The following is a 12,880-nucleotide window of genomic DNA, read 5'->3' as shown; positions in this document are numbered from 1 at the left end:
GTAGTACTGTAACCCAGTGATTACTGTGTTATCTTATGATGTGCTTTTGTGGTGTTTGCGGATTTCTTTCTTAAGATTATGCCAAAATCCATTTATAAATACGTAAAAATCATTGCTTTAACAATCTCAACTTATGAAACAAAGATATAATGGAATTTGAATGTAAACCCATATAGTTTTGAATGCAAGAATATGTTGAAAGTTATTGAGCAGAAAATAGCTGTAGAAAAAGCTTATTTCTTTAATTTGAAAATAAGTTATTGACTTTACATCCAGCCTTTTCTCCAGTAAGTTTTGTATAATAAATACAATTTAGTGTTACATAAACAGACCTGTGTATTACAATAGCACCCAAGGGTATCATTATAAAAGAATTGATATTTATATAGATATACATGACTTATTGAGAAAGTAAGATTCATTTGTCACATGTTATACTTAAGAAAACAAGAAGTATATACATTGCTTTGGTTTTCAGTCATAAACCTTCACTTGACTGTTTAGCATGTTGTAAGGGATTCGATACCAGATAAAAAAGAACAAAAGAAAAACAACAAAAAATGTGTTCTAAAATGAGATGGCATGAAAGTGAGAAATTCTTAGAACCCCAAAATGAATTAAAACAGGAACCTGGGAAGTAAGCAAAGATCAAAATAAGCTTAGGATCAAAGTATGGCTTTCATCCTGAATATGTGCCAAATCCCAGAGTCACTGAGCTTCAGAGCTGATACCTAAATAGGACATGAGATAAACCTAGATTGGTCAAGGTAAGTATGCTGATAGTAGAGCCTGGCGTAATATTGACAACCAAAAATATGTAAAGAATCAGCAAGAAAAAATTAATTATCATCTGAAGATTTGTAAATATTAATTGGCTCCCACATGGATTAACCTATCCAGTTGCATGCTGTTCATGTGATTTGAAAAGCCTGAAAAAAAGTCAGAAGTGACCCAGGGCAACTGGTAGAAGCCAGCATGAATATCTTTCAAATAATACACTTTAACCCAGTTCTCAAAGAATTTCAAAAGGTCAAGATAAAGGAGCACCATAAAGTTAACAATTGCAATATATACAACAAGGAAACTTGCATTTTATGTGAAAACCAACAGAAACATCTGTAAATTCATTATGTATTAGATGTAGAATATAAAATTCTTGGGCTCCCTTGATGACTCAATGGATAAAGAATCCATCTGCAGTGCACGTGACACAAATTCAATTCCTGGGTCAGGAAGATCCCCTGGAGGAGGACATGGCCACTTACTCCAGGATTCTTGATGGGAGAATCCCGTGGACAGGGGAGTCTGGCAGGCTATCATCCAAGGGGTTGTGACGAATTGGACATGACTGAAGCGACTGAGCATGCATGCACATAAAATATTAATATTTATGATTATTAAGAGTAGCTGAAAGAAATGCTGTCTTAGATTTAGTTCCCAAGGAATAGGCCTTCAGACAGGGATTTGGATAAATATGTTTTACTGAAACAATTATCACTTATCACAAAAAAAACCTGGGAAGGAGAAAACAGAAAGCAAAAGAGGCTGGATAAGTGTAAAATCCAGGAAAAACGTCTGGTTTTGGTTTAATCCACAAATTAAGAATGTTGTCTGAAGCATTAACAGGTGTGGTGTATGTGTGTTCATTTTTTTTTTCCTTTTCTTCTTGTGTGGAAGCTAAGGAATTTATTCTCTGTTATTTTAATAATCACCTTGGCTGTTTTAACATGTACACAGGGCAACGGCAGTCAACAGCTACCACTGGAAGGGTGAGGAGCTTGGAAATCTTCATGCCCTACTGGTTGGCATGGAAACTGGTACAGTCACTTTGGAAAAGTTCGCCAGTACACAGCAAAGTTGAACATGTGTTTGGCCTGTGACTCAGCACTTTCACAGTTGTGTGTCCTGGTTGTACTTTTGAATGTGTATGCTAAGAATGTTAATAGCAGCATTGTTGCAATATTACAGCTGTTTGGAACAACTCACATCTTCATCAGTAGTACAATGAATTAACAATTTCAATTATATAATAAATTTTTGAGCAGCAATGAGAATGAATGAAAAATTATGTATAATGAATGAATCTCCAAAAATAAGAAGCTGAACAAAAGAAGCAGAAGAATATTTATAGTATGATTAAATTTATATAAAGTTCACATAGGCAAGCTTGGCTAATATATTTTTATGGGTAAATATGTAGTTATAAAATTTGAGAGAAAGGAAATGATTAACACAACATTTAATTCAATGATTATCTCTTTAGGGAGAGAGGGGGATGCAAGTGGGAGAAAGTTAGTTTCTAATACTGTTTCTCACCTACCCGATGAGGACAGAGTACTGATTATGCTTTGAATGGTTTTAAAACACAATTTGATGTAATTCTGATGTAATTAACATGAAATACTTTGGAACTTAAACCGATAAGTGTGTTCATACACCTTCTTTTACTCAACCATTTAGTGAATACCCCTAAGATTTGTCCTTCATAATATCACCATTTATCTTCATAGAAGAAGTTATAGTTTGTGAGTATATATTTACTTGGATGTTTATAGGTTTACAATCTATTTCCCCACTAAGCTACCTGTCCTCTGCAAGCTGAAGCTGTGTCTTTTCTATGAGGTTCAAAAACTGTTTCTTCTAGATGAAGTCATTTATGGTCAGATTTTAAGGTCTTGAGAATTTTTCCATCTATGAGGATGAGTTTTGCCAAAAGTGGAGGTGGAAAGCACTTCTAAAGTAATTATGCAACTACTCAGCTAAATGAGATAACATATAAATAGAAGAGCAGAATACATGGTATGTAGGAAGTACTCCATAAATATCAGTAGTTGCTGGTGTTGGTGTCGGAGCTCTGCAACTTTTTATTTAACTCTGCCATTCAAAGTGGTTGGCTAAGTTAATTTGTCTCATCATGGGCAATAATTACATCGTACTTACTTTTTCTTGCTGCTTATGTACAGAAGTGTGGAATATTTTGCCAATTCATGAATAGTGTTTATGGCATCAACAGCTGAAAACTAGGGGAATCTTACAGGGCTGAATGTAACTGCAGTTTTTTTTGTTTTTTTTTTCACAGTGGGAAAGAAAAGTCCATAGATGTGGGACAGGGCTTGAGAGATGAGCACTTATTTCCTAACTCTGATCCTCAACTGCAAGAATCTTCGAGTGACTTATTTCACTCTTTTACAGAAGAGAAGCATTTAAAGTCTTTTATCCAGAGTGATTCCCATTAAACAAAAGCAAGAGATTATGATAACATTAAATAAAAGGACATGCATGAAAAATGGATTAGGACCCAAGAGTGAGTAAAGAAATCAATTTAATGAACTTCAACCAACATTTGTTGGGATGACATAAAGTAAATGAATATTAAAGCATAGGTGAATAATTTATGCAGCTTTTGCTTCTACTGTGTATACAACTTTAAAACCAGATCTAGGATGATATATACTCAGTATGAGAATCATGGCACCATCAGGGTTGGTAACATGAAAGAATGGCCAGTGGCAATTTTAAGAAGCTGGTGAATGAAAGTTGAAAGCTATTTCTTCTTTACCGGATGTTAAAATGTGATTAAAAGTTGTGTATTAGAATCAATGAAGTAAGACATGTACACAAATTACACCCTGATATTAAATGCATTTCTTAGTATAGGTTATGACCAAAGTATTTGAAAGCCATTGCCCTATAAAATGTATTTTGTGTTCCTTAGATTGGAGTTAGGTGGAACACTGTAAAAAGCATATATACTTCAGACTGTTCAATGGCAGTACCTATAATAAATTGCTTGGTAAATTAAAATTAAAGTAATATTTCTAAAATTGATACAAAAATTTCTACATACATATGAAGTTGTCATTCAAATTATAATTAAACCAACAGAAAACATTTCATTAACTATGAAATGTGACAGATAATCAAGACTGTGTACATAATTCTTGTACCAATAAATACTTTGATTCACCAAACACCAAGAAGTTGGACAGCATAGAGATCTCAAGACCACAGACCCTTAGCAAAATTGTCATGTTTTTCTATAAAGTATGCAATTCATTTACAGTTAATTGCAATCATTTTTTAAATACGCCCATTAATTAAGACTTGAATAATAGTAATAAAGTAACTGCAGGCTTTCCATTTTATTTGCTTTAGTTGCTGTGGAAAATACTGCTATTTTATGTTTCTACAGAGCCAAGTGCAGAAGTGAGCAGATTGATAAATTTATAAACATCATGGAAAGAATTGTAGAGAGGAACTGGAGCCACTCGAATGCCATCTGGCTCCCGCTTGTCACACTGTAGGGAAAACAAAAAGTAAAGCCACAGTGTTAACATTTTTCACATAATGGAAATCTGCATTCAAGAGAAACTTACATAAAACATTCATACTGATTATGCTAAAATTTAATATGTAAGCATTTGTTTTTCACTTTAAGTAAAATGTCATGTTTGTGTTATTTGAAGCTATTCTCTTAATAATCATTAAAATATTAATGGGTTGGTACATTAATGTCTGAAGCACTTTCCTGAAGTGCACTCATCCTTTATAAGCATCCAATAAATAGATCAGGTGTATAGTTTATCTGTGGGGAGACCCTGAAGAGATTGGAACCCTTGCACACATTCCAATGAATGAGAACTTCACTGAGATCTGGAGAGTTTTTAGTCAATTATATTTCCATTGAATTCAATACTCCCTAATCTCATGAATTAGATAATTCAGCTTAGTCTGAAGATCACTATGACTCTGTTGTTAAGAGACACCCCTACAGGCTAGACAATATAATAAATGATTTGCGTTTGCTGGCACATTGAATTCCATAACAAATTCTGAGGTAAGTATATTTGATTCCAATATGGATGAGAAGTGTCAAGTCAATAGATGTTTACCAACTTTCACAGGAGCACATGGCTTGCAAATGGCAGAATTTTATTTGGATTGCTGATATTCTATGTGTCTCCAAAAACTGGGAAAATCTCTCCTAAAGGTTTGGAACACTGAGTGCAGTATTTTCTAAATTATGTTATCCCTGGAAATAGATATCACTGTTTATCCTGGAATTGCTCATTAAACAATTATTAATTCTCTTCAAGAGACAAAGAGGACTATTTAGGCACAATAGTAAAACACAACAACAACAAAAATATATTCCATACGATGTTAACACTGTTAAGATGTGTCTACATATCTTTCTTGACTGTAGTGAACAGCTGAAAATAACTTATTTCAATACAACTAACAAGACTAATTTCCTTTTTCTCCCTCTACTGTATTGATGTGTTAATTCCACTTGCTCCACAAATTAATATTGGGGTTTTCATTATTTTTTTTTCTACCCAATCTATAATGAAAAGAATGGATAAGTTACATAATACTGATTCCTACAACAAAATTTGTGGTGTTTTCCCTTTTATCAGAAATAACAGATCTCTGTGCCTTTAGTTAACAGAGTGCTGAACACTTAGTTGCCACTTAATTTATCCTCACTGATCAAAATTAAGTATCATAGAAAAATGCATAAACCAAAAAATTCAAATTTTATGCTCAACATTTGCAACCCATAGAGAAAACCTGGTAGGGAAACAAGAGATGCACTTACAACCACTCCTCGTTTTTCTAGTTCTTGGAAAATGTGTTTTATTGGAATAGAAAATGTTAGGGTTAGCTGGCAGCCACGTTCCTCTATACAGGATGGAGTAATTATGTTCACCACTGTTTTCTTGCTTTCTGCTTTGTCCTGGCTGAAGTAATGCTTGATCATGTATTCCAGATAACCAGTTAGCAGAATAGATTTTCTCCTCAGCGCTTTCATAGTTGCTTGTTTAAAGATCTGCAGAATGAGAAACAATCAGGTTCACAGTTTCTTGTTGATTTATAAAGTAAAAATTAACTGTAAATCACATATAAAAAGGAAATGCCCGCTTCTGACCTTTCTAATAAAACATCCCATTTTAGCTCATCTTTTCATAAAAAACATGTCTTTTAAATACTTTGCCATTAAAAACTGAACACAAAGTTTCTGTGATAGAATAGCTGTACAAATGTTGTTTAAACAATACTTGCAAAAGCAGAAAAAAATAAGTTAACATAATGTTCCTTCAGAGCTATTTTAAATTAGTTTCATATAATTGGTACAAGTAAAACATACCTTAATAAATGGATTTAAATTTTATAAACGTCAGAATTTTTCCTGCAAACATTTTATACAATTGTAATCAAGAAGATTTTTTTCTATTCCTGTATAAAGTTTGTTTAGTCCACAAAAAAGTACAGTAACAGTCCAGTGCTTATGTGGAAGGCAATGTTACCAATATTATTCATAATCGTTTTACCAATTCCTAAATCTCTTTCAGTTTAACAGTAAGAAAACAGGGAGTTAAAAATGATGCTAAATTTTGTCAGGCAGGAAAGCAAATAATGTTAGATAATGCTTATATATTACCAAAGCATTTCGTCTTTCTTTTTTTCTTCTTTCATCGGTTTTTTCTGCTGCTAAACTCTTAACACTGGTGTGAAAATACTGCCACTTGCTTCTTGAGGTTTCTTATATTAAGATGAGTGACAAGGGCACACAATAACTGGTGTTGGAACATTAGAGGTCAGAACAGACATGCTTTTTTTAGCTTATCTCTTAAGGTCAAGTAGAGTTTCAAAATATATCCTACATGTAAGAACTGAATGAACTGCAAACAGAGAATGATGCACTAGCAGGCCACTTAATGTCCCTTTTCTGTATCATGGTAGGTCACAGAGCAAAAATAGGGTCATTTGGTGATATCTATACGTTATGAAGTCTATGAAAATAGTTCTTTCTATATATATACATGGCATGTGTGGGTAGGCATTCTAATAGGACTCAAACTGTCCAGTCATAGATTTTCTTGACCTATTGCAGAGGGTATGTATTTGGCTGAAGGAGAAGATGGGAGTTATATTTAAGTTACTATATTGAAAGAAGAGAGGAGGATCAGACAGTAGAAAAGTATCTGTCTGTTTCCCCAACCAGACCTCATGGACTGTGTCTGCAACCCGAGAAGAGTTCAGCTGAAAGTAGAAGCTAATATCCGACATATTCAGTGCAAAAAATTCTACTTTAGTACTCGGGTAGCCCTCACTACATGGAGTTTGGTAGGAGGCATCTCTTCATTTCCTATGTAAAACAAAATGGCGATCAGAGAGCCTGATTCAAGAACCAACTTTCTCACAGAAGGCAGGAACAAGGACAGATAAAGTGTGGTCCACCCAGTGGTCTGACTGTCAGGCTTGGAATTAAAAAAAAACAAAAACAAAAGCAGGAATCTTTCCAAGCTTCTCTTTGGAGATTCATAGTAATTTGAAGACATTTTAATTATTTAAGTAATTTTAACGTATCAGGTTTTAACGTACTCTTTGTTAATAATAGAATAACATTTAATTGGAAAACTATTTTCCACATTACAACCATAACAAGAGAAGCTGCATTCTGAGGTGGCTTTAAATTCTTCTCACAGAGTGTAAAAGTCTCTTCAGAAGCCTCAGTTAAAAATATTAAGAGGGGATAATAGGAGTTAACAGTGAAGTAGACTAAATGTCCCCCCCCCCCTTTTTTTCTTTGCTTCTCATTATTTTTGTGCTTTCAACACTGTGGAAATCTTTTTTTTTTTTTTTTAATTAGGAAAAATGAAAAGTGTAGTTTGAAAATATTCAGCTTTTTTTCTTGGCAGAATTTCCACTACTTGGGTTATTTTCCTTACTAGCTAAAATAAATCCAAAGTTAGAAAAGTTGGATAATTTTAAATAGGAAAAATAAGTATAACATGATGTTCTCAGCTCTTAAGTTCTTAAATTGCGTCCCTAATAACTTTCTGAGGGAATGCAGAGTACATTTCTTCTGACTTGCCCTATATTTTAATTGAATGCTCTAATTTTATATTTTGAAGCTATTTAAATAATTATATTGCCTACCTGTTGTTATGTATAAATAGAACCCTTCAAAATAAAACATAAGTGTTGTTTAATGTCATGTTTACTAATTGGAAGATTGAGGTGACCTCTGAATTAATCTGGTTCAAACATCTTCATTAAAAGGTTGAGGCAAATGAATTCAAGAGTAGTTGTCATTTGTTTAAGGTCATACTTAGTGTCCCAGTAAGGGATGGAGTATTTGCCTCCTGCTTCCTACTTTATTCTTCCTCTTTATCCACAGTATTTTTTAAATTATTGCATAAATTATTAAATAGGCAACAGTATAAAGAAACAGTTTGAAACTGATTATAATCAGGTGTTATTTTTCATCATATCCCTCAATCAAATACACATTGTGAACAATGCCATAACTAATTTAAAAAAATTCTTTGTATTACAAATCTGAAATCATATCCATGTACATCAATTCATGTTTTTTGCAATTTTTATTTAATATTTGTTTATTTGTCTGTACCAGATCTTTGTTTTCGCACATGGGAATATCAGTCCTTGTTGCGGCATGCAGCGTCTTTAGTTGTAGCATGCAAACTCTTAGTTGCGGCCTCTAGGATCTAGTTCCCTGACAGAGAGGAAATCCAGACCCCCTGCATTGGGAGCGTGGAGTCTCAGTCACTGGACCACTAGGGAAGTCCCAATAGACATCGATTCTTAAGTATAAAAATCTGTCCTTCAGTTGGCATTTTATTGTGTAAGAATATTTTTCTAAAGGGAAGTAGAGATAACAAATGTAGTTTGATTTGTGTGTTTATTTCTTTCACTTACTCAAACTTCAACTTCTTATCTCCTATATGCAAAATTTTTAAATAAATAAGCTAAGTGCTGAATCTGTTAATTCACTGATAGTCATATAGCAAATTCAGAAACATTTAGAAAGTACAACAGTTTAACAGTTACCTAGAGAAAGGGAAACAGTGAAATGTATTATTTTGTAATTTCAGAATTTTGCAATTTTATAATGGGGAGTAAGAATTTCAAAAATACTTTCTTTAACTCAAGGTTTGATTATTTAAAGATAATTTTGGTAAAAACATAGCCTTGACAGTGAATTATTTAATAAGGTATTTCCATGAGGCTACAGAGAAATACTTAAGTGATGAGAAACTCAAGAGAAGTGTACATCCTTTTTCTGAGGCATTAGGGTCCTTTTCTTAAGTTTAAGTTTAGCTATTAAAGTAGAAGATACATCTGTTTTCAGATTCCAGCTGAGAATAAAAACCATATCTAGGTGAGTGTTATACAGTGTGGAGCAAAACTATTGGTAGGGAAAATAGGAATCTGTTTTTTTCTGTTGCAGAAGAGGTGAATACTGAAGTCAGTCCACTGCAAAGAGTACCGAACTGATAGTGTCTAAAAGACAATTTCTAGATATGGCTAGGAAATAATTTGCAAAGATGAGTAGAATCAGAGGAAATAACTTTAAGTGCTACTTCTTTCTAAGGTATGCCTTTTTGCCTTATTTCTTTTCTCCTTATTGTATTAATAATTCATCTTCTCCCTGATATAAGTTTGCAAAGTATGCAAAACGTTATTTTCTTTAAAAAAAAAAAAAGTTTAATGGAACTGTTCCTCAGGTTGACTATTTTAAAAACAAATCAAATATCATTATTTGTTTTGCCAAGCAGATTTAATCACTCCCCCACCCCTCCCTAAATATAATTTGTATCACAGAAATCTTGTTACTGGGTCTATTTCAACTCAAAATAGAAAAATCTGCCAAAACCTGAAAATAGCACAAGCTCCATCTAGTGGTCACACTGAGTAGGTGTTTTTTAAAATTGGGATGAAATGAAACGAGTTGATTACTACTATCTAGTGGTGAAACTGTATAAAGACAGAGGAACTTGACACTGCCGTCCAGTGGCCAGAATGAGAAGCTGCTGTGAATTGTCACAGAGTTCTAGAATTTTAGGTTTGGAAGTCTTTATCCAGTCACTCATGCTGGAATACGGCACAACAGAATTTCCTAAACTAGATGATTTTAGGAGGATTTCAATACCTTTAAAAAATCAAATTTTTATTTTAATGTCTACAGATTTAAGATCTCTATTAGAAATATACATGTATATTTACTTAAAATATGTTTTACTTTATGTATATAAAATATGCATTTCTTTAATATGTGTATTAATACCATTACATATTTGTTATTATTTTAGTCACTAAGTTGTATCTGACAACTCTTTTGCAACCCCGTGGACTATATAGCTCATCAGCTCTTCTGTCCATAGGATTTCCTAGGCAAGAATACTGGAATGAGTTGCCATTTCCTTCTCCAGGGGATTTTTCCTAACACAGGGATTGAACCCAAGGCCCTTGCCGTGTCTCCTGTATTGCAGGCATACTTTACTACTGGGCCACTGGGGAAGCTCATTATTATAGAGTATATAATTATTAACAATATATATTTACTTAGATAAATTTTTGTCTCAGTCTGAAACTAATGAATATCTGATATCCAAATAATTATACAATATGTATATGTATATGCATATATATATGCATTATATGTGTGTATAAATGAATAGTTATAAGTAAGTACCTAGATATATAGAAATAATAGACATATGCATGTCTAGAAATCCAAACTGACCATTTGGGTATTATAATTTAGAGTGAGACTACTTTCAAGTAAAAATATGAATGAACTTAAATTACTAAGCCAGTAACAGTAAAGATTACACATGGATATAATGACATGGAAACCCCAATAAGGGGGAAAATGCACTCTACCTCATGAGACAAACTTACTCAGTCTCTGCTTTACTCTGACTATATTCATACTCTCCCTCACCCCTTAAAGTAAGTCCTCCTATAATTTTGTCATATGACACTTTGTTAGCTCACTGACTCACAGAACTAGAAGAAATGAGAGTCCCCAGTAATCACGACATTGTCCGACACATGATAGTTTTTTAATAAATGTTTGAATGAGTGAATTAATCAAGACTTAAATATTTCAGGCTTATTTTCCATTTGGAAAGACTAATAGAAGATCCAGTGACTCATTCAAGTTCACACAAATTCTAGGTGGAACTAAATGTACGGTCACCTCAACTAAGTTCTGTTGAATATTAAGTACCAACACTGTGCCAAGCCTTGTGCTGGGGGCTGGAGATGTAAATAAAGGGTGACATGAAGCACAGTCACTGTCCTAAAGGAGAACCCTGTCCTTTGTTCATCGTTTATCCACAGTGCATATCAATCTAGCTGATTAACAGATAAAATATGACAGCATGTCACAGTCAGATAGAGAGAAAGGTGACAATGTGGGAGGTTTGACGCATAGATCACTTACCTCCAAACTAGCATGTAAGGAACAGACCAGCAGAATGGGAGGATTCGAGATTCGGAATCCATTGACTCCAGGGATTAACTGCAGTTCTGAAAAATTAATATTACTTTTATAGGATGTATCTAAAAAGTGTCCTTTATGGATATTTTTAATGACAGTAAAGTAGAAGGAAAAAATGTAAGACTTAAAAGCTTTTATTCCCAAGATTTTTGAGATAATTAAACTTGATGGACCTAAAATCCTGGTATATTTTTCCTCCACCTGTGACTTCCATCCTGTCTGCCCCCGTGATAGGGGCAGGGTGGGCCTCAGCTTCTAGCGCAAGGTTCCTAGCAGGCAGTTAGAGGTCCCGCTCTTTAAGAGTCGGCCTGGCAGCGGTGCTTGTAAGCAGAGCACAGTGAGAGACGGACTGGTGCCTCAGGCCTCGGGACTGGCAGGTGGACCGGGGCCCAGGGCTGCATTCCACAGAACCCCAGAGCTTTCGCTGCGGCCGTCCAGCAGCCGGGCCCAGGCCTGGATGCAGCAGCAAACCTCGCCCTCATGCCCACCTCTGAGACCTCATGGAGCCGGCAGTCTCCATGGTCACGGTCCGCAGAGGCCTCCACATCAGAAACCTTGTCAATGGCAGCAAAATATCAAGACTTGAATGGTTTGTAACTGTAATATCCTCCAAAGGCAAAAATCCTCCATTTTTTGGAGGATATTACAAATGAAATGATGTATGAAGGTGACTTTTAACACTAGAATTACTACATCAAGTGACTTCTCTTAGAAATGAGGAAAAAATGTGGTTTACAAAAGTGATCTGCCTAAGAATATATTGAAAAGGTAAGTTAATAACAGACAATATTCTCGTATAATTAATTATATTGAATAGTTGCAAGTTAAATCCAAGAGTTAAAATTACTAGTTAGAGCAAACTGAAAACTTATACTAGAGTGAGAGAATTTTCTGGGTCTTTCAGTTCAGTTCAGTTCAGTCACTCAGTCGTGTCCGACTCTTTGCGACCCCATGAATCGCAGCACACCAGGTCTCCCTGTCCATCACCAACTCCCGGAGTTTACTCAAACTCATGCCCATCGAGTCAGTGATGCCATCCAGCCATCTCATCCTCTGTCGTCCCCTTCTCCTCCTGCCCCCAATCCCTCCCAGCATCAGGGTCTTTTCCAGTGAGTCAACTCTTTGTATGAGGTGGCCAAAGTATTGGAGTTTCAGCTTCAGCATCAGTCCTTCCAATGAACACCCAGGACTGATCTCCTTTGAGGGCTAGTCAGACTACGTCCTATGGGTCGCATCTGGCCCACTCCTTATTTTTGTACATAAAAGTTTATTGGAACATAGCCCTGTCCACTTATTTATGTATTTCTATGGCTGCTTTAGCACCACAGTAGCAGAGCTGTGCACTCGCCATAGTGCACACCTTGCCCTAGCCTCCAAAGCTTAGCATATCTACAGTCTGAACCTTCACAGGAAAAAACACTTTGCCCACTCCTGGTCTAACCCAGTTTCCTCATTTACAGATAAGAAAACCTATTACAAACAATTTAAATAACTGTATAAAAGAGCTCATGATTTCAGCAGCTAAAAAAAATATAGCTTTCCTGATTTGACTCAAAGGGC

General features: G+C 34.9%; 1 protein-coding gene across 1 annotated transcript in view; it reads right to left on the bottom strand.

Moving 5' to 3' along the window:
• Window positions 1-221: 221 nt before the first annotated feature.
• The window catches only part of KYNU (kynureninase), a 125,822-nt gene continuing 113,163 nt past the window's right edge, over window positions 222-12,880 (bottom strand). The window contains exons 12-14 of the mRNA XM_065931472.1: window positions 11,264-11,349; window positions 5,603-5,833; window positions 222-4,298 (exon numbers count right to left, since the gene is read on the bottom strand). Of these exons, the coding sequence (XP_065787544.1) occupies window positions 4,179-4,298; window positions 5,603-5,833; window positions 11,264-11,349 (437 nt within the window). The 3' untranslated portion in view covers window positions 222-4,178. The remainder of the gene's footprint in view (window positions 4,299-5,602; window positions 5,834-11,263; window positions 11,350-12,880) is intronic.

Source organism: Muntiacus reevesi, chromosome 3 (assembly GCF_963930625.1).
Source record: "Muntiacus reevesi chromosome 3, mMunRee1.1, whole genome shotgun sequence".
NCBI classification, from domain to species: Eukaryota; Metazoa; Chordata; class Mammalia; order Artiodactyla; family Cervidae; genus Muntiacus; species Muntiacus reevesi.
This window is presented reverse-complemented; position numbering and strand designations above follow the sequence as displayed.